Raw genomic sequence first — 25,580 nt, 5'->3', positions numbered from 1 at the left:
ACCTTGGTTGAGTGTGAGGGTGCAGCTTGACACGGGCTTTTTAGATCGGCTGGATCTGAATTCATTTCGAACTACGGATACTCTCGGCAAAACATGACAATACCGGGTCGCTCGGGTCGGAAGATGAGGCTTGAGAAGGGAAAACGAGGGACACTCGTATAGCAGCAGGCCGGCGTTCATCATCGGCGGGATTAGGATATGCCATCGATTCATTCCGCCCACAAATCCCGATCCCGCTGGGTGTTGACTCCAGGACCTTGCGGCTGGAAGTTAGTAGATGTTGCAGCCCAGGCAGTTGGAACGGGACGGTGGGATTGTCCACGTTACGACGGCGGGTACGAGGTATCCGCGCGTTCCCCGGGGTTTGCAAATATAAAATGTCAGAGGATCAGGATTCAATGTTTTGGACCCCCACGACGGTGGGCGGTATTGATTCGCCGGATCCCGCGCGTCAGCCATGACGGCAATGGCAGATTGCAAATTAGCCCGGTGGAGTGGGATGACATGGAAATTGGAATATGCAGGCTGGGCCCATATCGTGACAGACGCCCAGAGCGGGAGTTGGAGCAGAAGATGATACGTAGCGTCACGGAAGACACGTCTTGAACCTCAATTGCCCAACCTAAGAGTGCTAATAATACACAATACTGCAAGCAGTCTGTCGCGCAACGTCAGAGAGTGCGACACGGAGTGGCTTAGGACCTGGGAGCTGCTACAACTGCACAGTACGTACCCCCTTGAAGTGGCTTGGCATGCGGCTTGTTTTGGCTTCATTTATGCTTATCATTTAAGGTTGCGTGGTTCCATGCTCTTGGCGCGTTGGCCACTGACGACCCCTGGCTACACCCCTGGGAACATCGTGTCCTGTTCTACCTAGCGAGCACAGCTCCAAGACATTGCCTCGGTGAGTGAGTGAGCCTTTTTATCCGTACGACGTACAGGTCATGGCACTCCTGGGACCCTTGTTCTGCGTGCCTTGCGTGCTGCCACGCCCGTAGCGACCTGCCCCTGGCGCTGATCGACACGCGTGACGCGGTACCGGTACTTGGACCGCCGCCATCTACCAGGCCACGGGATGGTATACGGGTACTACTTGAATGTTGCCAGGGTGGGATGATGGAATCAAGAATGAAGGGAGACTTGCCAAGTTGGCAGTGCCCAAGTTGTGGTGTTACCAATGTCATATCATCACGCGAGGCTGCTCGGCCGACGCATGCTTTACCTGATCGCCCTACTTAAGCGTACGGGTAGGACAACTGTCGAGATTCTGTTTGTACGAAACAATACGCGGTACGTTTGTCCTCAGGGGCTCCCAAGATCGCCACCCTCCACCACGAGTGTACCACACCGGCTCTCCCCAGTCGCAGATCGCGCGACCACCGTCTCAAAAGCAACCGCACGCGCCCATTGTCACGGGTTCGCCCACTCTCATCGTCCTCGCTCAAACACCCCCCCCCAATCATTGGTCGTTGTTGACCCGAGCTGCTACGAATACATTACTGCGTTGGTCGGAGCGCCAACCCACGATACGTTGCCAGCATCGGACTGGACCCCCACAGTCCCTCGCCACGTATCGCGACCCGTCTTTGATTGACTGCTGCGCCGACTCCTGAAGCGCCATTCCATTCCTTTGCTGCTGCTCCCTCGGCACTCACGGACCACCCCCCCGGCCGCCCCGTGGTCTAATTTCGTCCGTCGGTCGAGCTTCGAGAAGCGTCAACGTGGAGGCTGGCACATCACTGCCGGGCAGCACCCCCCCCCCCCCCCCCCCCCCCCCCCCCTGCGTCCGTTGCTGCTGCTGTCACTCCGTCTTTTATACTCCAACTGCCGCCTGCGCCAAGTCGAGCTACTGGCAGGCCTGCTTTGGTATTTTATCTATCGATTTGTTGCGAGCTCGCCTTTGCCGGTCAAGGGTTGCTGCTAGCTAGCCTGCTTCATATCCACCTCATATTATCATTCCCTGCCGATTTACATCGTTGTTTGTCGTTGGGTATCCTGTCCAGACTTAATATAATAGATCCGGCGTGAAGCTCTGTCACGGAGCAGCCTGGAGACACGATGCCGACCCTGGATCTTAGTGAGCTCAATATTGTCATCAGCGTGTTGGGTACGTCAGATCTAACCTCCCGCGTGCTCCCTATTCTCAGAGCATGCTGACTGCTGCAGGTGCCTTCATCGTCCTCTATGGCGCGTTTTCCGTCCTGATCAAGCAGGTCTGGTACCTCGGCGAGGCCTGTACGTGTACCCTCTCATGCATGCCCAAAGATGTTATCCGTCTAACATGAACAAGTGCCCGCCGTGGTCATTGGCATTGTCCTGGGTCCCGTGGCTGCCAAGTTCATTGAGAGTGAGCAGTTTGGGGCCGCCGAGCCTGGCCAGACAAGCGCCATCACTCTGGTTGGTCTATTCATCTCATCCCCGATCGTCATCAAGGGAGACTAAACACATATACCCAGGGCGTCGCCCGCGTCATGATCGGCGTCCAGCTCGTCATCGCCGGCTACCAGCTCCCGGCCAAGTACAACTACAAGCGCTGGAAGGAGTTGGCGCTGTGCCTCCTCCCCATCATGACCCTCATGTGGCTCTGCACCACGGCCTGCATGCTCGCCACGGTGCCCAAGATCACCCTCCTGGCCGGCCTCGTCATCGGCTCCTGCGTCACCTGCACAGACCCCATCCTGTCCCAGGCCATTGCCAAGGGGCCCTTTGCCGATAAGTTTGTCGCGCGGCCGCTGCGGGAGATTATCTCGTCCGAGGCGGGGGCCAACGATGGGTTTGGGTTCCCGTTTCTGATGCTGGCGACGTATCTGATTCGGCATGGCACGTATGAGGGTGTGGGGGAGGGGGGTGAGACTGCTGCTGCTGCTACTGAGGGGGCTTCTCACCTGCTCGCCCGGTCGGGGGATGTTGGCCGTCTGGGGGGCGGCGTTGGCGAGGCGATGAAGCATTGGGTTCTCGAGACGTGGTTGTACGTGGTGTTGCTGTCGATCGTGTACGGGATTGCCGTGGGATACGGGGCGTGCCTGGTCTTTAAGTTTGTGCTGAGGAGGTGAGTGAACTGATACTCTGGCACATCCCCCCCTTTCCCACTCGCAAAACAGAAGACCTGACAAGATGGACAGGAAATGGATCGACACCGAGTCCTACCTGCTGGCCCCCACAGCCCTGGGCCTCTTCCTCATCGGGACATGCGGCGCCATCGGCACCGACGACCTCCTGGCGTGCTTCGTGGCAGGCAACGCGCTGAACTGGGACGGCGAGTTCCTGGCCGAGACGGAGCGGCGCCACGACGAGGTCAACTCGTGCGTGGACGTGCTGCTCAACTTTGGCGGCTTCATGTACATCGGGTCCGTCCTCCCCTGGGCCGACTTCCACGACCCGGACGGCACGGGGCTGACCTACGCCCGCCTCGTCGGCCTGGGCCTCCTGGTGCTGGTCTTCCGGCGCATCCCCGCCATCATGCTGACGTACCGGCTCATGCCGGCCGTCGTGGCGGACTACAAGGAGGCGCTCTTCATGGGCTACTTTGGCCCCATTGGCGCGGGTGCGGTGTTCTACGTCGAGCACACGAGACATCTGTTCCCCGAGCTTGGCGACGGCGACGAGGAGGAGACGAACCTGACGCGTGTCATGGGCCCTGTCGTCTACTGGCTTGTCCTCTTCTCCATTGTCGTGCACGGGCTGTCCATCCCTGCGCTGAATCTGGTGTACCGGTACATGGGGGTCAAGCCCATCAAGGATGACGCCGTGGAGGTGAGGCGCAGGTCGATCCGTGCTGCCACGCCGCCCAATGCTGTGGTTGGTGGGCAGGATAGGTTTGTCGTGTATAACAGATTCAGCAGGCCCGTGGATGACTCGATAGGGCTGCCGCTGCAGAGGCTGCGCTCGTACCCGGAGGGGCCCCTGGATCAGTCCATGGACGATCGGACGGAGGAGGAGAAGAGGCGGGCGCAGCGGCGGTCGATCCGGTATGCGGTATAGAGAATACAAATAGAAATAGAGCAATACACTGGGGTTGGGAATAGATACATGCGTGTCCTGCAATGTGTTACTTGTTGTGTATGCACTAGATGGCAGTGATATGTTGGTCTACACAAGCATAAAGTCCCTCGCCTTGGCCTCGCGGTCCATCTCGGTGTCATCCACCCGCGACATGTGATGCTGAAACACGGGCTTTCCATCCTTGAGCTTCTCCTTGTCGAACATGCCCATGGTCAGCAGCGCCGGGCCCAGGAACTTCCACCGCTTCTTGTCCTTTTCGCGCCTCTGGCGCCTCTTCTCCTCGTCGTCCTCGTCATCAAACTCCTCATCATCAAACTCCTCCTCATCAAACCCCTCCTCCTCCTCCTCCTCCTTCTCCTCTTCCTCCTCACCCTCCACCAGCCTCAGCACACACGCCACATCCGACCCCCCCAGATGCACAATCAGATCCCCCTCGCGCACCAGGCTCGACACAAACGCATGGTGCCGGAACTCCTCCGGGGGGCCCGGCCAGTCGTACATGTCCTCCTGCACCGCCAGCGGCGCCAGGCGCTCCCCGACGGGCACCCACGTGTATCCGCAGTCACGCTTCAGCAGGCCCAGCGTCTCCTCCAGCCGCGCGTCGGCGCCCCTCTCTATGTCGTCCCCCTCGTCGTTCTTCTCCGTCTCCAGGGGCAGCCAATGCTCGTCGGCGTCGTTGCAGCTCTGCAGCATGGGGTTTGGCTCGCTGACTGCGAAGCGCGGGTACGACTCCTCCCAGGGGTCGGCGCTCTCTTCCTCCTCCTCCTTGGTGTGACCGCTGCTGCCCACGCGCGCGACGCGGATCCCCCTCACGACCAGCTTCCCGTGGTCCTCAAAGTCCTGCTCGGGGACCTCGTCCTCCCACTCGATGCCCCAGTACGACAGCTGCTGCGTGTTGAGGTACCGCGGGGCGTCGACGCGCAGGTCCACGGCCCACGAGGGCAGGTCCTCGCCCTGGAGTGACAGGTCCTGGAAGATGCTCAGGCAGCGCAGCGTCCGCGCGGCGTTGACGTGGTGCTTGACAAAGTCCTGGAACACGGCCCCGGCCGGCCTGGTGTAGTCCGGGCGCGGGAAGCCCTTGGTGACGTCCGTCTCCGGGTCCGGCACCGAGGGCGAGTCGACGGTCGAGGTCTGCCACGAGGACATGCCCAGCACGGCGTAGACCTTGTCGTGGGCCAGGGAGGAGCGGTACATGGCGCTGCGCATGGCGTTGTGGAACCACACGCTGGGCAGGTTGATGGACGAGATGGCGTAGTCCTTGTCGTGGTCGCGGCTGAAGTAGCTGTAGCACTGGAGGGCCCTGGCGGCGTCCGGGTCGTCGGAGGATGACCGGCCCACGAAGCGGCCTCCATCCGTCGTCTGCTCCGGCAGCAGCTGGCCGATGGTCTCGGTGAAGCGCTTGAAGGGGAAGACATACGTCCCGCAGACGAGGTCGAGGCGGCGCGCGGCAAAGATCTCCTGGCGGATCCACGTGCGCTGGAAGAAGGGCCTGGTGGTGACAAAGGCACGAGCGGCAGAGATGGCGGCGTCGCGGTTGGGGTCCGTCTCCCCCGGCTCCATGTACATCTCGACCTTGACGGGCATCTCGAGCATGTTCATGCCCGTCTCGAGGTTGACGTACGTCTCCTCGGCCTGGACGTCGATGATGCGGCAGACGAGCTCATCCTCGGGCGACGGCGTGCCCACCCAGGCCACGACGCCGGCTGCGCGCTGGAAGATGGCAAACATCATCTCGACCTGGTGGGCCTTCTCGACGAGGTCGGCCTGGTGGATGCAGCACAGGTCGGTCCACAGCAGACGGGGCTCGTCGGCGCGCCGGAGGTGGCGCAGCGCCTCGAGGAGGGTGGCCGTGACGGGGACGTGGATGTTGTTGCAGAGGATGGTCTCGGTCATGTCGGCGCGACCCCAGCAGTAGGAGAGGGCCTCGTAGGCGACAATGGGGAGGGTCTGGTCCTCCTCCCACGAGGCAGGGATGGAGTCGACGGTGATGTCCTCGGTGACGAGGTCGCAGACAATGCCATCGTCAAAGTCGGCCGACGGATGGATCTTGAGCAGGCGGATCTCGTAGCCCGAGATGGGCTGGTACAGCTGCTCGCGGTCCGTGTCCGACAGCTCATGGATGGGGCCACCGGGCGCGGAGCGGGTGCGTATGGGAAGCTCAGCCATGGCGGTGAGGAGTCACAGGAAATACGAATACTTTGGGTGTGGAGTGAATGAAGTGGGTGAGATGATGAAGCTCATGTCATGGGCGGGGTTGGATATATCTATTTATGTCGATTGATAGAGCGATTGATATGGCAACTGACATGGCCAACAAACATGGGTCTCGGCGACCCGTATGAATCGTATCAGTACGCGAAATGCCCAACAAGGCAGACTGACCTCAGCCCTACTCAGCCCATCCCAGGCGCCCCGTATTTCCGGGAGGGAAGTTCATGCAGGGTTCTTGGCAGGCATTGTGGTGATGGATCATGAGACCAGAATGATGGGGTCTAGAAGGGATACTAGTCTTCAAGTTGGGTATGGAATGCGCAATGCCATGCCCATCCTTGACAGTATAATGAATGGATGAATTGACAGCGTTATATGCATCAAGACGGGGGAGAGCCGGTCTATCGGGCCCGGAGCACCGGAGGAGAAGGTGGGGGATCCGGAGACCGAATGATACATGATACTTGTACTAATCCCGCCGCAGACCCGGTGGTTACTCCAAGTCTCCAACTCTCCAACTCTCCAACTCTCCTCTCCAACACGCATTCCATTCCAGTCACCCCCCCCACGATTGACTTACATCACCATCCAGTCATGTAGGGCTGAGCTACCATGATTCTTCCACGGCCTCCATGAGGCCCCTCGTAGTCGCAGTTCATCATCCCACGTTGCTACCATCACCACAGTGACCAGACTCGTAGACAGCAACCACCATGACACCCCCAGACGGCTTGCCCTCGACCATGAGGGCTGCCTACATCGCCCAGGTACCTTAGCATCCCACCCACCCTCACCCCCATATAAGCTCCCACTGATCGTGATCCGTAAGTACAACCAACCCTACGCCCTCGGCACCCGTCCTCTCCCCTCCATCGGCGACACCGACATCCTGCTCCGCGTCCACGCCGCCGGCTTCTGCCACTCCGACGTCCAAGCCCTACAGGGCCAGTTCGAGAAGCCCACGCCCCTAGGACTCATCCCCTCGCACGAGACAGCCGGCACCGTCGCCCTCCTCGGCCCGCGCTACACGGGGCCCCTGCGCGTGGGAGACCGCGTCGGCGCCCTCAACGTCAAGCACGCCTGCGGCTCGTGTCCCAGCTGCAACGTGCGCAGGAGGACCACCACCGACGGCCACGTCGACGCCCGCTTCTGCGACAACCGCGAGACGGCCGGGTTCCTGCACCAGGGGTCGTTTGCGGACTACGCCATGGCCGACCCGGCCACGACGGTCCGCCTGCCGGACTCGCTGTCCTTTGAGCAGGCCGCGCCGCTCATGTGCGCCGGCTGCACCGTCTGGGCCTCGCTCGAGAAGGTCACGGCGGGTCTGGCCCCAGGCGAGACGGTGGTGATTGTCGGCGTGGGAGGGTTGGGCCACCTGGGTCTGCAGTTCGCCAAGGCCCTGGGCTTCCGCACCGTGGGCGTGGACTGCCGCGCTGCGGGGAGGGAGCTGGCCGTGGACATGGAGAATGCGAACCTGCGTCCCGACCTGGTGCTGGACTCGTTGGATGAGGAGGCTGCGTCGAGGGCCGTCTTTGACTTTACGCGGGGCGAGGGCGCTGCGGCCACGGTGGTCTGCACGGACTCGATCGAGGCGAATAGGTGGGCGCTCAAGATCCTACGTGTCGAGGGCGTCATGGGCATTCTGGGCCTGCCGCCCCGGCCGTGGCAGCTGGATCCGGAGCCGCTGGCGTACAGGGAGCTGACCATCAGGGGCAGCTATGTGGCCGGGCGGGAGGCGACGGAGAGGATGATGGAGGTGGTGGACAGGGCGGGCATACGGTCTCATCTGAAGACGGTGTCGTTTGACCAGATTCCGCAGATTGTGGACATGTATGAGGATAAGTCGTTCAGGGGACGGCTGGTGGTGCGGATGGAGTAGCACTGGAGTGTATTGCAGTCGACTACCTTGATGATAATAGTGATTGGCAATGGCATACTGGTAATTCATTCCTGTGTGTCTGGATTACGGATTAAACAGGTCCAGAACCACGGCATTTCTAATCTCCAAATCCAGTTCATAAAGCAACTAACCCACGAGAACGTGATTCTGCGAGCATACGTGCAAACACCTCCAAATAGGTGGCCTCCAAGCAAGTGGCGGTAAGCATCCCGTCGTTGATAGCTGACCGTAGAGGGTGCCTCCGATAGCGGATCCCGAGCCGGAAGCAAGTCTCCGAATCTGGTCTCGACTCTAAACAAGATAGAGACCAAGCTTGGTTGTCCCCATCAATTGCCGCTTTGTCTGGCTGGCGTCGTGTAACCGTGGAGCATCTACCCGGCCGTCGGCTGCCAACCACGCGTAAAGTGCACTGAGCTTTGTGCCAGCCACAAGCGATGGCCTTCTTATGATCCTACCCCCAAGGATACTGCAGCTTGACTTGGTATGTGCGTTTGCAGTCCCGTAAACACTATGCCTAATTGTCCACAGCCTTGGGGAGGCGGTATGTTTTGACAAACCGGCCAGACTGAACATGACGGATGATTTCTTGTCCCAGCTTTCACCTTTCTCATTCATTTACATCTGGTTTCCGTGAGCAATAACTCTAGTCTCTCTCTTTGTTAACGTCCAGTAACCTGCTTAAATTTGAATACGTCTTTTGAAAGCCCGCCTTGCCCAACTTGGCAACCGCATCGAAAGTCCGAGTATCGCGAGATTGTCACAAGTAGCAATAGGTTCAACTGTGACAAAGGGGTATGGGTTTCAGATGGCAGATTGACACCTAGTTGGGAAAGAAAGAAATCAGGAAAAAGAAGCTCGAATACGAACCCCCCTCAAAGCATTCACCCACAGCTTAGTTGAGTTCTTAACCTCCTCCAAACCCTTTCATCGACGTCACCCGTCTTCAACTTTTCTATCATTCTTTTTCATCTGAAACGTTGGTCTGTATTCAAACCTCTTCCTTCTTAGCATCCCCGTTTCCCTTTCTTGATCCATCACCATCTCAACTCGGCCCATGTCGCGACCCAGTACAACCATAGTCCAAGTCGCGGCTCCAGGTACTGACGTCGAGTCGAGCTTCTCAAAAGCTACAAGCGCATTTCCCGCACACTGGTACCCCTTGTCTCCTCGACTGACCCCCAGTCCGTACCACAGTCCAAGATCGACCTTCCAACCCATGATGCAGCACCAACACTCCCCCCCGGTGGGAGATGGCAACTACGATGCCCCAGCATCTCACCAGAGCCTCATCAACGCCGTCGCCCACATTATGCGCCTGACGGGTCTGGAGGCCGACAGCGTGACAGAGCGCCTCCGTGCGGCCATGGGCTCGATCCACGCTGATGATGCCTCCAACGCTGACAAGACGCCAGGGAGCCAGCTCCAGCCTGACAGGTCCATCTGGGGCCCAGTAGAGCAATCCTCGCTCTCATCTCAGCATCCAACGGGGGTTGCCACTCGAATTCATTCAGGCAAAATCCAGGGCTTTCCGGCTTTGGGACACCAGAGAACGTCTACGAATGGGAGCAGGGCGTCGAGTGGTGCCTATACAACGGGATCATCGGATGGATATTTGTCCTTTGGGTCATCAACTCTCGGAACCAGTTTGGGTCAGGTATCTGCCGACTTCAACAATAATCCACTTTCGACCCATCGCTTCTCAGCATCGCCAATGGGCAAGACAATGCCCTCCCAGCTCAGCCAAGAATGGAACAGCGGTATACCAGACACCAGCATCAGCCATGGTCACAGTCATTTGCAGCCCTTTTCCTCTTCCCATGCTGCATCCGCTCCAAAGATCAGCTCATTCCTATCTGGGACCCATACCGGCCTCGGTATAAACGGCCACCCGGGCCTGGAGTCCCAAGGAACATTCCGGGTTCCCCCTGGCCTCCCCATCTCTGCTCTTGAGAGCAACTACACCAGCAACACCAACTCGTTGCACCAAGGCTTCCGGCCCATGCAGGCCGTCCTCGACCCATCATCCCGCCATCACAACACCCACACCCGCTCCCTTCACACCCTCACCAACCCCATCCCCCCTCCTCCCCTCCTACCCCCTCTGCCCCCCTACGCCCCAAACTTCTCCTCCAAGTACTACGGCATGCACACCTCCGGCAACGCCAGCGCAGACCACCTCCCCGCCGAGCAGAACTGCGCCCTCTGGCTGCGCAACCTTCCCCCCGATGTCACCTACCGCGAGCTCCTGTCCTCGATCCGCGGCGTGGGCCGCATCTGGTGCACCTTCATCAACACGCCCGACTTTGTGTCGCACAGCACCGCCGCGGCAAAGGTCGTCTTCTTCGCGCCCGAGTCGGCGAGGCTGTTCCTGCAGCACGTCGACAACAACGCCGTCGCCACGGGGAGTAGCCGCCCTCCTCTTTCCATCAGGGGATTCCGGATCCGGGCGGACCACAACCGCATCAAGTACGCGCGGCACGCCGCGGCGGGGGGCGCGTCTCGCGTGCTGATCGTCACGGGCGAGGCGTGGTTCGTCAACGAGGCGAGCCTGGCGGCGTGGTTCTCCGAGAGGTTCATCTTCCAGGTGGACGAGGTGGTGGAGCTGGTGAGGGCGGGCGGGCGGGCGGTGGTGGAGTTCCGGTTCGGGAGCTACCGGTGCCAGGCGCAGATGGGCAAGATGTCGCTGGAGAGGATCAGGCCGGCCGGGTTCGAGAAGGCCGAGTTTGGGGATGATCCTTGTGAGAAGGGGGAGTCGCTGGTGTCGTATCGGATTGCGGCCGAGAGGATCCAGGGGGAGGGGATTTGACGGGAGCTTGATTCAGGGGTTGGTTGGTCTGTGAATGATGGAATGTTGCTGGAAACGGTGAAAAAGGGTTGGTATTGGTTTTGTGATTAGACTTGGGTATTCAAGTAGACGTCGGTTGGTCGGTTGGTCGTTGAGCTTTAGGATGCGACTTGACGGCCCTCTCGCCGACGTTTCCAAATAATAGGGGTCATTCTGAATATCATATCTAGCACTTCTCTCAACATTATTATGCGCAATCCAACTTTTCTATTTCACAATTCTTATTTGTCTTTAAACAAATTCCAAATATCTACCTCGATCAGAGCAAGGCGACATCCCACGATGGGAGCAATAGCTGTGATCAAGTAGCCGAGTTAATACCCCCTCAAGACATCCATCACCCAACTCTCCAGTACACATTGTAGTTGTAATCATGCGCATCGTAGAACGCCTCCAGGCCCACCGTCTGCCCACCCGCCGTCGCCTCAAACTCCAGCCCCGAGTCGCCCACCCGCGTCACAGAGCCGACGTCAATCTCAGGCGGCGCATCGAGCGTCGCGTCTCCGTAGTTGGCCGCCAGGATGGCAGGCCCGTATGCAACAGCCACGACGTTTGGGTCGTCGTTGGCAGGAACTGTGTGGATTGCCATCGGGAGCGTTACGGTAACCGTGTCGCCGGACTGCCACTCGCGCTCGACGGAGGCGTAGGAGCCGGGCTCGACGACGATGGTGTCGTCCTGCTCGCCGTTGATGAGGATGTGCGCGTCAGATGAGGTCCACTCGGGGATGCGGAGACGGAGGGTGAATGCCCCGGATCCCTCGACGGAGATGGTCGATGTGTCCGTCTCCGGGAAGCTCGTGTTCTGAGTGATGGTGACGCTCTTGTCGGTCCAGGCGAGCTGCGAGGGGATGTACAGGTTGACGTAGAGCATCTCATTGCCCTGATGCCAGTAAATGGAGTCCATAAGCTTCGTGTTTGTTTCTAGCGATGTTCCCTGGCAGCCTACGGTCAGCGTTAGCAAGTGTCAGAGTCAAAGTCAGGTCAAAGACGGGCCTCCATACACCAGAAGCTATCATAGTCGGTACTCCAAGTCCCACCTCCCCATGCCGGGCCAACCCCACGTCGCCCCCCGGGGTTCAGAGACGTAAAGTAGGTAATGTGCCCATGCTCGCTGCCAGGATGCTGCACCCCAAGGAGGTGGTTCATCAGCGCCCTCTCGTAAAAGTCAAAGTAGCGCGACAGGCCCGGGTCGTTGGCCCACAGCTCCCTCGTCAGCTTGAGCATGTTGTACGTGTTGCACGTCTCGCACGTATCACTGTCGAGGAACCCGGCGATGGCGCCCGGCTCGTGGAAGTGCTCCGCCTTGCTGTTGCCGCCGATGGCGTACGTGTGAGCGTCGACGATGACGTCCCATGCGTTCCTGGCAATGTCCAGGTACCGCTGCGTGCCCGAGGCCTGGTACTGGTGGATGACGCCCACGAGCTTCTGCGCCTGCGTGTTGGCATGGAGGCCGTTGAGCTCGTCACGTCCATCTGCTAGGGGATCCAGGACGACGGCGTGGTCGAAGCGCGAGGCGGCTGTCAGCCAGCGATCATCGTCCGTCTCCTGGTACAGCTGGGCGAGGATATCATTCATCCCGCCGTATTCAGTCTGCATCATGGCCTGCATAGTCTCCTTTGAGAGCTTGCTGGTTCGCTTGTCAACCCATCCGGCCATATCGAGGAGTACATCCCGTGCTGCCTCGTCACCGATGAACCTCCAGACATCGAGGAGGCCCGCCATGGTCTTGTGGATGGCATAGTAGGGAACGTTGCCGTTGTCCAGCGTGCGATTCTCCACCTTGGCAATCTCCGACTCGGGGAAGCCGCTGAGATATCCCGCCCCGAAGCCAGCTTTCTCATTGTTCGCCTGGCACTTGGCCAGCTCAGCCACAAAATACGTCGCGCGGTCGCGGCAGTCGTCGTTGCTGAGGACGGCATAGCACTGAGACCAGGCCGTGAGGAAGTGGCCCTGCGCGTGAGTGCGGAAGGGGAAGTCAGGGGCGTCCCATCCGCCGTTGGGCTGAGCGCCCTGCGTGTCGAGGCCGTGGTTGGCACGGAAGTTGTACAGCAGGCGGTCCGGGTCGATGAAGAGGAGGTATGCCAGGGTGCGCTCCTGGTTGTCCAGCCAGCGACTGTCGGTGAGCTTGACCTCGCTGAGGGCGAAGCTGCTGGCTGACTGGGCCGATGCGGGTTGGATGTTGGACATGGCAAACAGGCCTCCCGCGAGGGCAAGCCCTCTAGCTATCACCTCCAAGAGGGATTTCTTCATTTTGAAGTGACCTGATGAGAAAGGCTACTCTGCAAACTTCAGCTTTGTGGAGGAGCAGAGGGTTTGACAAGACAAGTGGTCAGTTCTCACCGACTTGGAAGCCTTTATAGTTCTTTTTCCTGGCTTGGAATCTCTGAGCCGATGGTCTCCAACCCCGACAGAAGAATAAGCACGGGAATATCTACGTCGATCTCTTCCATCGTCCACCTATTTGCTCCCGCACTGGCAGGATCTTCACCATGGAACATTCTACCGGGAAGCGATCGAGTACCGACTGGTGCGGCAATCAGAACAAGGTACAAGGTTCTACCTTGATGCAAGCGATACCATTGTGCTTCCCAATTTATTCCTTCCAATGGCAGACGGACCAAGTCTGGGGTTTGCGGGGGAGATGGGGAAATCGGTGCATGTCGGCATTCGTGAGTGGTGCGCCTGTATGCTTACTGGACGCATACATGATGCATCAAAGATAACCCGCTGAAACAATGTAGATTTTACCCGTGGGGACCGGGAATCATTGACGTATGCCGCGGAAGCACCTCTCATGGTCCAGAAGCTTCATATCATGTTGTCGACACGGCGACTACAAGCGTGGCAAGGGACCACAACGCTGGCACCTAACAATGGATGTCCCAACGTAACATTTGTATTCAAACATGGCACGCCTTGGTTATCCGTGCCGAGTCATCGTTGCCATTGTCGGCATCACGACTTATTCCATTTGAACCATGGAGTTTTCCGCCTATCCTCTTCCTTCTTCTTGCACTCCTGCTCCTCCTTGGCCATCCGAGCCTGGAGCAGCATGACCCTCTCCTCCATCTGCTTATCCGTCACGAACCCTCTCCCGCCATCCCGCCCCGTGTCGTTCTTCTTATTCCCCAACCCCTCAACCAGGCCCAGGACACTGCAGAGTGCCTCCGATTTCTCCAGCAGCCACTCGCCGTGCTTCAGCCCGTCCCGCCAGTGAGGCGGCAGCGCCTTGAAGCCCAGGTACGACCCCACGAGGGCGCCCGCGAAGCACGCATTCGTATCGGCGTCACCGCCCCGCATGATTAGGTCCGTGATGAGCGTCTCAAACGTGGACAGCTGCTCGTGCATCGTGCCGCCAGACCGCATGGCGAGGCGGAGCAGGTGGATGCCGGCACCAAAGCACTTGTAGACGTACCCGATCCCGCGACCGTCGCCAAAAAGCACGAGGTCTGCCAGGTCGTCAATTTTGGCGTGGCGGGCGAACTCGTCGAGATCCAGGTCCGGCTCGTCCTTGTGCCTGGTGTCCTCCATCTGGCGTTGCCTGTACTGCTTCCACCACGCAAGGCCTTGGGCGATGGTGGCATCAATGTCTGCTTCGTGGGTAATCTCCCCGAGGACTAAGCCCCGCACGAGAGCCGTGCCAATCGCGCAGGAGATGATGCATCGGGGGTCGACGTGGGTCATGACGGAGTACGAGGCAGCAACCTCAAAGGTCTCCTCAGGTGACTTTTCTAGGCACATGAGGCCCAGAGGATGGGTCCTCATCAGGCTTCCATTTGGGGCAATATTGTACCCGCAGATGGTCCAGTGATTCCTCGCCGTGCCCTCGGGGTCATCAAGGTACGCCTTGTTTCTGACGATGGCACCGACGGTCCTTCCCAGGCCCATGGGCAGAGTGTCCAGCGCCCGGAGGCCCTGCTGGACCCAGATCCTCAGCCTTTCGGCGAGCTCCCTAGGCTCCAAGGCCTGACCGTCCGAGTCGAGATAGGCAAGCAGGATGAGCAGCGCGTGGTCTGTGTCGTCGGTCCACTCCCCCGGGCTGTGCGGATTGCGATGGGGGTCGCGGCGGAAAGGCGTCGCCTTTGACCGTGGAAGGAGGGTAAAGTTCCGCAAAGGATACGCGGTAGCCGCCATTTCAGCAGATAGAAACTCTGTATAAAGGCCGATAGCATCCCCAAGAGCCGACCCAAAGAGGCACCCGAGGACGCGGTCATGGAGGTTGGCCCTGACCATGTGGTCGTAGGCGTCCAGGCTCACCTTGCTGCTCATGATGAGATGAGATACGATACGGGCTGAGATTGATTTGGATGGGCAGCATTGCTCTCATTGGGAGGAGGAGGGTGGTGTTTTTATCAGGCGGCCTCGCAGCTGAGACACACCAGCGATGCTTGTGGCTGTGCCTAGTGGTGGTTCACTTAGGCTCAGCAACCGGAGCCGGTGCCTGACGGACACGAATGCCCATGATCAGTCGCGCTCAATTTCCGCGATGTGTCATGAGAACGTCGTTCCCGAAGGCTTCCTTGATGGCTGCAGTACCAAGATGCGCATGGACACATACTAAGGCCTGCACTGCCCTGGTCGGTAATACAGTGTGTATGGACAGTGTTGAAGGCTTACGCACGGTACCTGAAGTACTATGTATCTGGCCCCCCACGAGACTGAAGCCCTTCCGCTCGCATCAAACATCCATCAATTCAGGCACCATCCCACCATTCCATCATTCCTGCGATTCTGCCTCTCCTACCCTCAAGTGATCCGGCTATTCCGTCGCACAATGCCCTCCACAAAGCCTGGGTTTCTGCTTCAATGTCTGGAGCACAACTATGGCACCCGCCGACAGCAGAACACGCTCGGCCCTTGAATGCTCATCTCGCCAAGTTCTCGCCAAGTCTCTGCCTCCTCTACGATGACGGTCTCTGCAACCGGTTCAAACCCCTCCACGTCCCTCGCATCACGCAGTGATAGATAGCCACGCGGGTGACAACTTTCCCAAGCCTAGTAGCTTGCAACCGCTCTCCTGCTGCCGAGGGAGCTTGGAACATGGCGACTCGCGCCAAGTGACGCTGTCGCCGACTTCGACAATGGCTAAGGAAGGCGAGCATGATGCAATGGCTTCACCAACGACGGAACAGTTCAACGGCCCTGTCGATCGCAGAGCGGGCGCTACCTGCGCCACTCGCCACGGCGCTTCTTGGCAGGGCCTGCGAGCCGCCGACTGCCCTGAGTAAGTTGGCTTTGAGGCTTTGAGGCTATTCCCGAATCTGCCGTCGTCGAGTCGCACGCCCCATTTCGCCCAACTCCACAAATCAGACGCCAGGACGGAACCACGCTTGTTCATTATCGCGACCTTCCGGTCCCCGGATAAGCCGTGAAGGGGCCAAGGGTCTTTCTTCCTTATCTCTTCCTGATCGAGGCTTGCTGCCCCCCAATCGAGCGTTCTATTGGTTACCTCCAGTCCCCGAGTCTAGACCCTTTGTCCCCGTGGGCTACGAGGCGAAGGGTCCTTTCCGCCCTCACTTTTTTTTCTCGATCGTCTTTTCCTTCCAGTCTCTCGACTTCCACTTAGTATTTTACCTCTAATTTTCCCTCACTCTTATCAACGCCAAAGATGCAGCAAATACAACAAGTCGTGGCTCCACCGAAGCCCCCGATCACCATCAAGCTTACCCCCGCCATCAACCTCCAGGACTCGGACATCTATGTGCACTCTCACCTCACAGCAGACAGTGACCCGTGCAAAGGCAGGCTCCTACGCGCCTCGGCCCCCATCCCGGCGGGCACCATCCTCCTCCGGGATGCTCCCTATGCCATAGTGCCCACAGTGACCGCCCCGTCCGCAGCCGACTCCGAATCCTCTCTCATCTGCAGCAACCTCGTATGCTCGCGACGCGTAGCGCCAATCGAGAAGGGCGTACAATGTCCCAGAAACTGCGATAGAGATGTCTTGTGGTGCAGTGACACGTGCCGCGCCACCGACCACCGGCGCCATGAGTTTGAATGTCTATGGTTGCGGCGTATGGGGCAGACGGTGCGTTGCGACGAGTCCAACTACGACTTTGTCACCCTCTGGCACGTCGTGCGGCTGCTCGCGGGCTGGAGCCTCGAGTTCCAGGGCGCAGACCTCCGCAACTCGCGCACCCTATACCCCCGCGACGACATGTTCAAGCGCAACTGGGAGTCCGTCCTCATGTGCTGCGATTACCTCGACTCGTGGCCCGAGTCGCAGATCAAGCACTGGACGAGGCTGTGCGAGACGTACATGAATGACAAGGCGCTGGTGCCCTGCCCGCTGAGCCCCGCCGAGATGCTATCCCTTGTGTGCAAGGAGGAGACAAACACGTTTGGGATCTACCCGGGCGCCACGGGGCCGCTGTGCATGGTTGATGGCCCGCCGGTGCCCCGGGGCGAATCGTACGGGCTGAGTCTGTATCCCAGAGCTGCCATGTTTAACCACTCTTGCCAGCCAAACGTGAGCGATACTAAACAATCAATCCAGGGTTTCTACCGACGTAGTGATACAAAGCTAACATGCCTTCTGCGCAGGTCTCACACCAAGCGGACGCCCAGGCCCGGATGATCTTCAGAGCAGCCCGAGATATCGCCAAGGGAGAAGAGTGTATGATTACGTACTTTGACCTCACCACGCACAGGGACCGGAGCAGTAGGCAGGATATGACGCAAGTGCAGTTCCGATTTCGCTGTACCTGCGACCGATGTGTCGAAGAAGAAGCCCAGGAAAATCTGGAGGGGATGGACACGTTACCCTTCTGCGACTTTTAGACGATGGATACGGGGGAATGATCATAACGAGTTACGAAGCAAAGATACCTACCAATACTACTATTTTTACTAGACCGGGCCTTTAGAGGAAATACACGAAAGACTTCGTTTTTTTTTTCAGCATCTCGACTCAATATTCGGGCTTCTCGGAACAGGGATTTGTTCATGATTGAAGCGCTCCCGCGGAATAGAGCACCAGGGGTCACAGCATGCCCTGTCGGATCAATACGCACCTGCCAACAAACAACAAAAGACGAACTCCGTGATAGTAGTACACCAGCCTGCCGCCATGAGTTCAAAGCGGAGCACGTCCGATCGATAACACTGGAAATATTGTGATTGTAGCTGTCTGTTCAGGCACACAGACAAGGTCCTGACTAGTTGGTGTATCCGGACTATTCCCAACTGTCAGCCAGGGGTTCAAACTGTCATTCAGGGTCCCCTAGGCTTTCAATGAGGCACCCAAAAGGATCACAGCGTGAATGCAGCAGTTCGCAAGACCGATTCTGTAGCATAGTAGGTAGCCAAACCCCCTATCCTACTTGTAAGAATCAGTTACCTCTCAACGCCACACTGGCCAAGCCCACCCGCCCTAGTACTATTAATATTACGTACCGCACACACCACTGTGTCTGCAGCGATGCCTGGGCATATGACCCAAACTACGTACTGTATCTTATAAAGAGCCTGATTGGATTGCCACGGAACGGTGGAACACACCCACAAGACGTCATCTGCATTCCAAGTGCCGGACTTACCGCATGTGGTGCACTGGTGAACCCACTTGGGCACCTCGAAACGATGCGATAGGCAGGACGAAAAAAGGCCGTTGCTCCAGAACTGGAACTATTGCTGCAGAACCGGCAGACGTGCATGAAACCACCCTCGTGGGCTCCCGCCCTAACCTTATTGAAACATGTCCTGGAAGAGCCCCTAGCCACGACACGTTCTAGCAAATATCAAACCGCCAATGAAAGCTAGGAGGGTACCTGGATTGGAGCATCGGGGATGGAGCCGACACGGCGGCCAGGCCCACCGGAGAGGGGACGGAGTAACGGAGCCTTGGGTGCAATTCTGTGCTACTAGAGAAGGCATCCCCTCGTCCGTGTGTCCATATAACTAGCCCTTCGGCTAACTAGTGGCCATGCCTGACCTGCCATCTATCCTGCGGACTTGTCAGTAAATCTGTTCCTTGCCCTCGACTGGCTGAGAATTCTGGTAAGTTTTGCTTGCAGCCAGCCCATCCCTGATCTTGAGCAAGACATCTAATAGTGGACTAAGAGATCCGACGAAACTCTGATACAACCCAGCAATCATGGGCGACCTTATCAAGAACCCTGCCGAGTCGAAGCTCTTTGAGCCCCTCAAAATCGGCAATGGCAAGATCGAGCTCAAACATCGAGTTATCCTCGCCCCCCTGACACGGAATCGCGGGACGCCGGTGAACCCTAACTCGACGGCGGAGCATCCTAACCGGGTTTGGGTCCCCAACGATGTTATGGTTAAGCACTACACTCAGCGGGCGACCGAGGGTGGTCTGCTCATCACCGAGGGTCTGCCGCCGTCTCTCGAGGTATGCCCCTGTCTGCGACTACGGCGTTTGCTCCGGGCTTTGCTAACACTCGCCAGGGAAATGGCATGCCCGGGGTTCCAGGAATCTTCACTGAGGACCAGGCCGAGGGCTGGAGGAAGGTCGTCGAGGCCGTCCACGCGAAGGGCTCCTACATCTACGCACAACTCTGGCACTCGGGTCGAGCCAACATCCCGCACCACACAGGGACCCCCATCGTGGCCCCGTCAGCCATCCCCTGGGACGACCCCAACGAGACGTTTGCGTACCCGCCGCCTCACACCTCCACCCCAGCCAAGATTGCCGACTTCCCGCCCATCGAGCTGACCCAGGAGCACATCAACAAGACCATTGGCGACTACTGCCGCGCTGCCAAGACAGCCATGGACGTCGGCTTTGACGGTGTCGAGCTCCACGGCGCCAACGGCTACCTCGTGGAGCAGTTCCTCAGCTCCAACGCCAACAAGCGCACCGACAAGTATGGCGGCTCGCCCGAGAAGCGCTGCACCTTCGCCCTCGAGCTGATGGAGTCGCTCTCCCAGACCATCGGCCAGGAGAACCTGGCCATCCGCCTGACGCCCTTCGGCATGTTCAACCAGTCGCGCGGCGAGCAGCGCCTCGAGACGTGGACGCACCTGTGCCGCGAGCTCAAGGCGCGCCTGCCGCGCCTGTCGTACGTCAGCTTCGTCGAGCCGCGCTTCGAACAGGTCTTCTCCGAGGCCGAGAAGGACAAGTTCCTTGCGTCGTGGAGCCTGCCCCACGTGGACCTGTCGGCGTTCCGCGCCATCTTTGGCGACACGCCCTTCCTCTCGGCGGGCGGCTTCGACGACACCAACTCGTTCGAGGCGGTCGACAGCGGGAGGTACGACGCCCTCATCTTCGGCCGGCACTTTATCAGCAACCCCGATCTGCCGGAGAGGCTGCGCAAGGGGCTTCCCCTGGCAAAGTACGACCGCTCGCGCTTCTATGGGCCGTTTGAGGATCCGATGATTGGGTACACCGACTACCCCTACTACACCAGTGGCCCCAAGTATGAGGTCTGAAAGGTACCTGATTCCAGTTGATGGCCGGGGGTTTCTATGCTAGTACATTCAAAGTTAGCACGAGAACAAGCAATGGGGAGTTGTTCCAATATTTACGCATGTTTGAAGGGCGCAGGAAGATAGACACACATACATTATTAGATGTAACTAATAAATAGAATGATGGAAGCGCTTATTCAGCACAAATGGGTTTTCAAATTAGACTACTTGTCGACATATGGCAGGATGCTTGCTCTGTGCAGAGCAGAGTGGAAGTTTGCTGGCTCAACTTTCTGCCCAATGTTCCCCTAGTATGTACGGAGGTAATTATGTAAAATTAGAGACCATAAACTCTTCCTTTCCTTGTCTCCAGAGGAGTTTAGGATATCTCCTATAAAACATGTCATCGAGCTCCTGCTAGAACACGTCAACCCCCTGAGCACCAATGACTGTTACCCTCATGTCTTGTCCCCGCCATCCGTCAAAGTCCTCCCTCTCTCGAAAATGTATCAGCTGTGCAGTGTGCTTAGTTGACAGTTCTCAGTTTCTTCACTCTCATTCTAGAAGCCTCACAGTCACTTTATCCACAACACATGCACCTTGGGGCGCTCACAATGACTCGCCCTGCTGGTCCTCGTTCCAAACCGCCCAAGTTTATCGTTAATGCATCTGTACCACACTCCCGTAAACTTGAGTTTCTTCAAAACATCACGTAACAAACAATCAACCCGTATTCAACTTGGAGGCAGCCAACAACGTACACCTTAGTACAATTGGTAAGCATGGTAAGGGGACTTCCCAATTATGCAGTTTGTCACTACACACCTAGTGTTCTGGCTCACTGAAACACAAGCCCTTCTTCACACTTGATCACCACAAAGATCGACCGCGATTGCCCCAGGATCCTGTATATGTTCAAGATGGACAGTAGGGCCCCCCGTCTTCGTGGACAGGTTACCTTCCTTGAGCACGTCAATTGTGGGGCTCCAAGCGGCACCACCTCCGTGAAAGCCGGCATGCGTGTGTGAAATAGGACCTCCAAGATCCTGACCCAAGCCTTATGGTAATCCTACGGACAAATGGCCCCTGGATGATCGCTGTCCAGCGGATGTTGAATCGGCCTGATGGTCTAGTGGTATGATTGGCGTTTCGGGATTATCCCAGCTTTGGGTTACGGAGCTTATGCCAGGTCCCGGGTTCAAACCCCGGTCAGGCCCCATCTTTTTTTTGCTGGAAAGCCTAAATTCAGGCTCGCAGGGCTTGGTAATAATAATACTTTGGTTGCCAGGATAACTTTTTGCCTTGTGAGTTGAGAGACTCTATATGTATATATAGCGCGCAGCTAGGGACATTTGCCAGGCGGGGGTGCATCTCCAACCCATCCACGGTGTTATTGACCACAGACAACGCCCTAGCAATGAACTGGGATATTTTCTCCCAAACTCTGCTTCTCAAATATATCCGTTTGCTCAGTATTCCTTTTGTCTCGACGATGAAATATATGGAGGCTCCTATTCTGAAGCTCACCCCGCCCTTAGCGAATGGGTGTCACTACTGGACAACTGGCCTCGATTCGAAACTTTTCTCAGGTACTGTGACCTTGAGAAGGATCCTACTCTGCAGATTCTCTGTGGTTGAAAAATTCATAATCCAATACGACGTCCGGAGTGGAAATGGGATAAGGGGCCTCGAGCACCTATACACGCCCCTCATCCGCCTCCCAATAGTGGTACCCAACGGCGTGAGTTGGGTCACAGCTCGCAAATTCGAAGTTGCCGCTGCCTGATAGTATATACAAACACTACTCAGAACATTTACCTCTTCGAAATTCAATATTAATACACAAAAGAGGATAAATAGACGTAGGGGGCTGCTTCTGAACTTTATAAAGGATTTGGGCTTCCATAGTTTAATTGCGACTGGAGGGGCTGACACCAGTAGTATCATGATAGACTTTGAGGTGCCTTGGTATCTAGTACCATCATCGTTGAAATACGTACGCCTTGGTGCTGATGCATGGAATTTGCCAGGTATGAGATGCCCTAGTCAAAGAGGGAACTATCTTAGTGTACATGTCTCCATCTTGGATGCTCTCACCTGCAAACCCCCATCTTAGCATAAATCCGTAACTCCTGTCGTCGCTATGTCCATACCACTCCATGACGCTTTTCCAATCCCCTTTTGATTGCAAGTTCCCAAAACCAAGTGTCTCCCCAAAGCTCAGCGCCACCTTCCATCTCGCCGCACCGTTGTCCGCCCATCAAAAGTCGCCGCCATGTCCCATATCTCCTCCAACAAGACGGGCCTCCAGAACGCCCACCTCTCCTGGAGTCTTATGGCCAGGTCTTGTGCCCGGACAACGGTGCCGTTGACGACGACGCGCCCCATGACCACCGCTTGCTCCAGATGGCGAGCAACCTCTGCCAGTGTTGTGGTCGTCTGGCCCCGCATCGCTCGGACAATGACGGCACCGCGTCGCGCTTGCGGGAGGGCAAAGATGTATCGTAGAATTGGCGCGGCGTTGGGGTAGTCCTGCTCGAAGGGGTAGGTCTCGTGCCTGATGGGGTGGTCGAAGGGGAGATTGTAGTCGACAGGCTGGTTCTCGCCCTCCCACCCGATATCCGAGTCGTCCGAATCAATGAAAACAGTCTCCAAGTCGTCATGGTCTAGGTGGACTGATTCTTGACTCAATCCCGTAGCCATGGGTGTGGAGTGGCTGGCCCGTGGCCGGGAATGACGAGAATAATTGTCGCCGACCCAGGGCTCTGACGGGTCTACCACACCCCACGTATCATCCTCCTCGCTGATTGAGTCATCGAGTGGAATTGATTCTTGGCTCGAGATTTCACCCTCGTCGTGGTTGACACCTTGGTGGCTGGGTATTGCGGACGGGTCGACTGGGTTGGCGGGACGCGATGTGGCTTGGGTCTCTGGAATCCGTTGGGATGGAGCTGCCACCTCAGGAGAAGAACTTCTAGTCTGAGAAATCTTAAGTGCTGAAGAGTCCTGACAGGTCCGAGGAGCCTGAGAAACAAGAGGTATTAGGTTTTCGTCAGTCTGGTTTCCTAGGAAAATCCCCAGAAGTCGCCGGGGATTCCACGGTACTCTCCTCAGGAAGTCTCGTACCCGGATCATTTTGGTTTAGGATAGAAAACAGATCGCTAGTGAACACTACAAAAGAACTTGCTATAATGCGAGAGATATGGAAGTTGGAATGGATGACACAGAAGCAGAAGGTAGGAGTAACGCTGGATCACGGATATAGGGAGTCGCACGGGGATGTGGGTGCAGGAAAGACTCACTCTCAGAGTATAGTCACCAGTCACCAGTACCAGGGGTTCTTATATATTTCTAAACTTCATTTATTGGGAGGCAGTTTAAACTTCATGTCCATTTGTCCATATATAGGTAGTATGCTTCACAACAGAAGCAGCCTCTGACCTGCAGATATCTCAACCGATTTCACACCCTGTTGTCCTTTGTATCTAAGCACCTATCTGACTGTTTCTCACGCCTTCTGTCAAACAGCCCCTGAATACTTGCATGGATACTCGTAGAAAGACCTACGCAATCTTCCAGCCCATAGACAACTGTAGAAGTTCATGAGAGATCTAGGATTAGTTGGTAATAATTTGATAATCAAAGTACAGTAGGAGCGTAGGCTCATCCGGAATGCACCATGGCTGTTTACAAAGAACATAGGTTTTCTACTGCATGGAATTCCTATGCAGGAAAAGTGAACGAAGTCAGACTAAAGCATTCAACTAATAGTTCACCAAACTTCCCTATGTTTGCTGGCTACTAGTATTTAGGTAGCAAGGCACAGCCTTCAATTCCAGTATAGTACTACTGGGTCAGGTGCACCTTCTATTTCCATTGTGACCGTTCTGTACTTCCATTCATCACTTGGGTAGGGAGGAGTGAGTGTACGTCAAACGGGCCAATGAGAACAACGTTCCGGGGAATAGACTCTCCGCGCCGGATGGTCAGCCATACAAGACTCAGCCACAAAAGCACCAGCCACATCTGCCTCTTTCGAGACCGAGAACTTTGACTTGGTCCTGGATTGGTACGGCCGCCAATATCTGATCGCGACACCCTCTTCGGCTGGAAACCAACCGTACCTCCAGGCCTCAACCTCGAGCAATCCGACAAGATTCACAAACCCCTCGAATCAATTCACCGTCCGAAAGACCGAGAATCAATTCCCACGCGGTGCAAACGCCCTTTGCGCCGCGCGCCGACCATGGCTTTCACATCACTCCTTAGGCGGATGGTAGGCTCATCCGCCACCGCCCTAGACACAACCCTCATTGCCTCGACTCCCTCAACCATGCCTACCGTGAGGGCATTCTCGACAACTGCCGCCGTGGCAGCAAAGAAGAGCGGCGGTGCCTCCTCAGGTGGCCAGGCCAAGCCGAACAAGACTCGCCGGAGCAAATCGGCCCCCAAGTCCGAGTTCTACGCTCGGGTCAAGATCCTGAAGCAGAACATGTTCTCGCCCGCGCCGCCGCCCCTGCGTATGGCCCGCCTCCGGTACCTGCGCCACTGGACCATCCACCGCGCGTGGCTGCTCTTCCGCCGCCAGCAGCGTGAGACGGGCGACAAGGAGCGTGCGCGGATGCAGGCGGGCATGTACAACGCGTGCGAGGAGCTGCGCCAGACGGTCGGCCCCGGAAACAAGGACGAGGGCTACCTATACCGGGTTGCCATGGAGAGGAAGGGAGTCTGGGGCAAGGATGCCGTCCCGATTGAATATGCGCGGTACCAGACGGATTATGCGGGAGCTAAGCCGTGGAATCACGAGTGGACGAGGTGAAGGGGCTGTGGAGGAAAATTGGCTTTGTACCCATATTCTCTTTGTTCGCATGGCCCTTAAGACCAGGCTTGCGGGTATATTTGTTGTACGATTACAAGATAACTGGACCATGAGCCGGTCTCAGAATGGAGGTTGGACACACACATGCTCACTTTGGCTTCGGTTTGCTACTCGCGAAGACATGCTCCGCAAGCCCAGCTTGGGAGTATTGCCATCATGACTTTTCCATTACATGGCCACCCACTAGCTACCCAACAAGTCGCCGTGACGACGACTGGACCCGTCCATCTCATGACTTGTCCTCCCCTTCAACCACCCCCCATTTTGGAGCCACGCTTCACCGCCCGTCCACCAAGCAGCGCCAACACAAAGGAGACCTTAACCCCCGAAAAAACGGGATCGTAAGGGGAAACGGTATGTCTATGCTATCC

General features: G+C 57.3%; 11 protein-coding genes and 1 non-coding gene across 12 annotated transcripts; 8 read left to right on the top strand and 4 right to left on the bottom strand.

The window, feature by feature from the left end:
* Nucleotides 1–2,058: 2,058 nt before the first annotated feature.
* Nucleotides 2,059–3,053, top strand: ACO1O0_000152 (uncharacterized protein; the record flags this gene model as incomplete). The annotated part of the gene is made up of 4 exons (XM_083189652.1): nucleotides 2,059–2,107; nucleotides 2,167–2,235; nucleotides 2,291–2,397; nucleotides 2,457–3,053. The coding sequence occupies 4 exons, from the start codon at nucleotides 2,059–2,061 to the stop codon at nucleotides 3,051–3,053; spliced, it is 822 nt and encodes a 273-aa protein (XP_083053511.1).
* A 61-nt stretch (nucleotides 3,054–3,114) lies between these two features.
* On the top strand, nucleotides 3,115–3,981 carry ACO1O0_000151 (uncharacterized protein; the record flags this gene model as incomplete). Its single annotated transcript, XM_083189651.1, has 1 exon — nucleotides 3,115–3,981. One exon carries the CDS (start codon nucleotides 3,115–3,117, stop codon nucleotides 3,979–3,981), a length of 867 nt encoding a protein of 288 aa, XP_083053510.1.
* Nucleotides 3,982–4,089: 108 nt separating this feature from the next.
* Nucleotides 4,090–6,168, bottom strand: ACO1O0_000150 (uncharacterized protein; the record flags this gene model as incomplete). The annotated part of the gene is made up of 1 exon (XM_083189650.1): nucleotides 4,090–6,168. The coding sequence occupies one exon, from the start codon at nucleotides 6,166–6,168 to the stop codon at nucleotides 4,090–4,092; it is 2,079 nt and encodes a 692-aa protein (XP_083053509.1).
* Nucleotides 6,169–6,926: 758 nt separating this feature from the next.
* On the top strand, nucleotides 6,927–8,092 carry ACO1O0_000149 (chaperonin 10-like protein; the record flags this gene model as incomplete). The annotated part of the gene is made up of 2 exons (XM_083189649.1): nucleotides 6,927–6,980; nucleotides 7,043–8,092. 2 exons carry the CDS (start codon nucleotides 6,927–6,929, stop codon nucleotides 8,090–8,092), a joined length of 1,104 nt encoding a protein of 367 aa, XP_083053508.1.
* Nucleotides 8,093–9,332: 1,240 nt separating this feature from the next.
* ACO1O0_000148 (uncharacterized protein) lies at nucleotides 9,333–10,919 on the top strand (the record flags this gene model as incomplete). The annotated part of the gene is made up of 3 exons (XM_083189648.1): nucleotides 9,333–9,547; nucleotides 9,625–9,767; nucleotides 9,817–10,919. 3 exons carry the CDS (start codon nucleotides 9,333–9,335, stop codon nucleotides 10,917–10,919), a joined length of 1,461 nt encoding a protein of 486 aa, XP_083053507.1.
* Nucleotides 10,920–11,295: 376 nt separating this feature from the next.
* Nucleotides 11,296–13,208, bottom strand: ACO1O0_000147 (uncharacterized protein; the record flags this gene model as incomplete). The annotated part of the gene is made up of 2 exons (XM_083189647.1): nucleotides 11,296–11,900; nucleotides 11,996–13,208. The coding sequence occupies 2 exons, from the start codon at nucleotides 13,206–13,208 to the stop codon at nucleotides 11,296–11,298; spliced, it is 1,818 nt and encodes a 605-aa protein (XP_083053506.1).
* Nucleotides 13,209–13,913: 705 nt separating this feature from the next.
* On the bottom strand, nucleotides 13,914–15,227 carry ACO1O0_000146 (ADP-ribosylglycohydrolase-domain-containing protein; the record flags this gene model as incomplete). Its single annotated transcript, XM_083189646.1, has 1 exon — nucleotides 13,914–15,227. The coding sequence occupies one exon, from the start codon at nucleotides 15,225–15,227 to the stop codon at nucleotides 13,914–13,916; it is 1,314 nt and encodes a 437-aa protein (XP_083053505.1).
* Nucleotides 15,228–16,566: 1,339 nt separating this feature from the next.
* On the top strand, nucleotides 16,567–17,738 carry ACO1O0_000145 (SET domain-containing protein; the record flags this gene model as incomplete). Its single annotated transcript, XM_083189645.1, has 2 exons — nucleotides 16,567–17,427; nucleotides 17,502–17,738. 2 exons carry the CDS (start codon nucleotides 16,567–16,569, stop codon nucleotides 17,736–17,738), a joined length of 1,098 nt encoding a protein of 365 aa, XP_083053504.1.
* Nucleotides 17,739–19,053: 1,315 nt separating this feature from the next.
* ACO1O0_000144 (alkene reductase) lies at nucleotides 19,054–20,351 on the top strand (the record flags this gene model as incomplete). The annotated part of the gene is made up of 2 exons (XM_083189644.1): nucleotides 19,054–19,311; nucleotides 19,368–20,351. 2 exons carry the CDS (start codon nucleotides 19,054–19,056, stop codon nucleotides 20,349–20,351), a joined length of 1,242 nt encoding a protein of 413 aa, XP_083053503.1.
* A 1,097-nt stretch (nucleotides 20,352–21,448) lies between these two features.
* On the top strand, nucleotides 21,449–21,547 carry ACO1O0_000143. The gene has a single exon. It is a non-coding gene; the product is annotated as a tRNA-Pro (tRNA).
* A 1,003-nt stretch (nucleotides 21,548–22,550) lies between these two features.
* On the bottom strand, nucleotides 22,551–23,465 carry ACO1O0_000142 (uncharacterized protein; the record flags this gene model as incomplete). Its single annotated transcript, XM_083189643.1, has 2 exons — nucleotides 22,551–23,354; nucleotides 23,457–23,465. The coding sequence occupies 2 exons, from the start codon at nucleotides 23,463–23,465 to the stop codon at nucleotides 22,551–22,553; spliced, it is 813 nt and encodes a 270-aa protein (XP_083053502.1).
* Nucleotides 23,466–24,576: 1,111 nt separating this feature from the next.
* On the top strand, nucleotides 24,577–25,149 carry ACO1O0_000141 (mitochondrial 54S ribosomal protein mL40; the record flags this gene model as incomplete). The annotated part of the gene is made up of 1 exon (XM_083189642.1): nucleotides 24,577–25,149. The coding sequence occupies one exon, from the start codon at nucleotides 24,577–24,579 to the stop codon at nucleotides 25,147–25,149; it is 573 nt and encodes a 190-aa protein (XP_083053501.1).
* Nucleotides 25,150–25,580: the final 431 nt, after the last annotated feature.

This window comes from Amphichorda felina (assembly GCF_050947745.1).
Source record: "Amphichorda felina strain 45539 chromosome Unknown scaffold_1, whole genome shotgun sequence".
Lineage (NCBI taxonomy): Eukaryota > Fungi > Ascomycota > Sordariomycetes > Hypocreales > Bionectriaceae > Amphichorda > Amphichorda felina.
The sequence above is the reverse complement of the archived record's forward strand: the minus strand, read 5'-3'. Positions and strand labels throughout refer to the sequence as shown.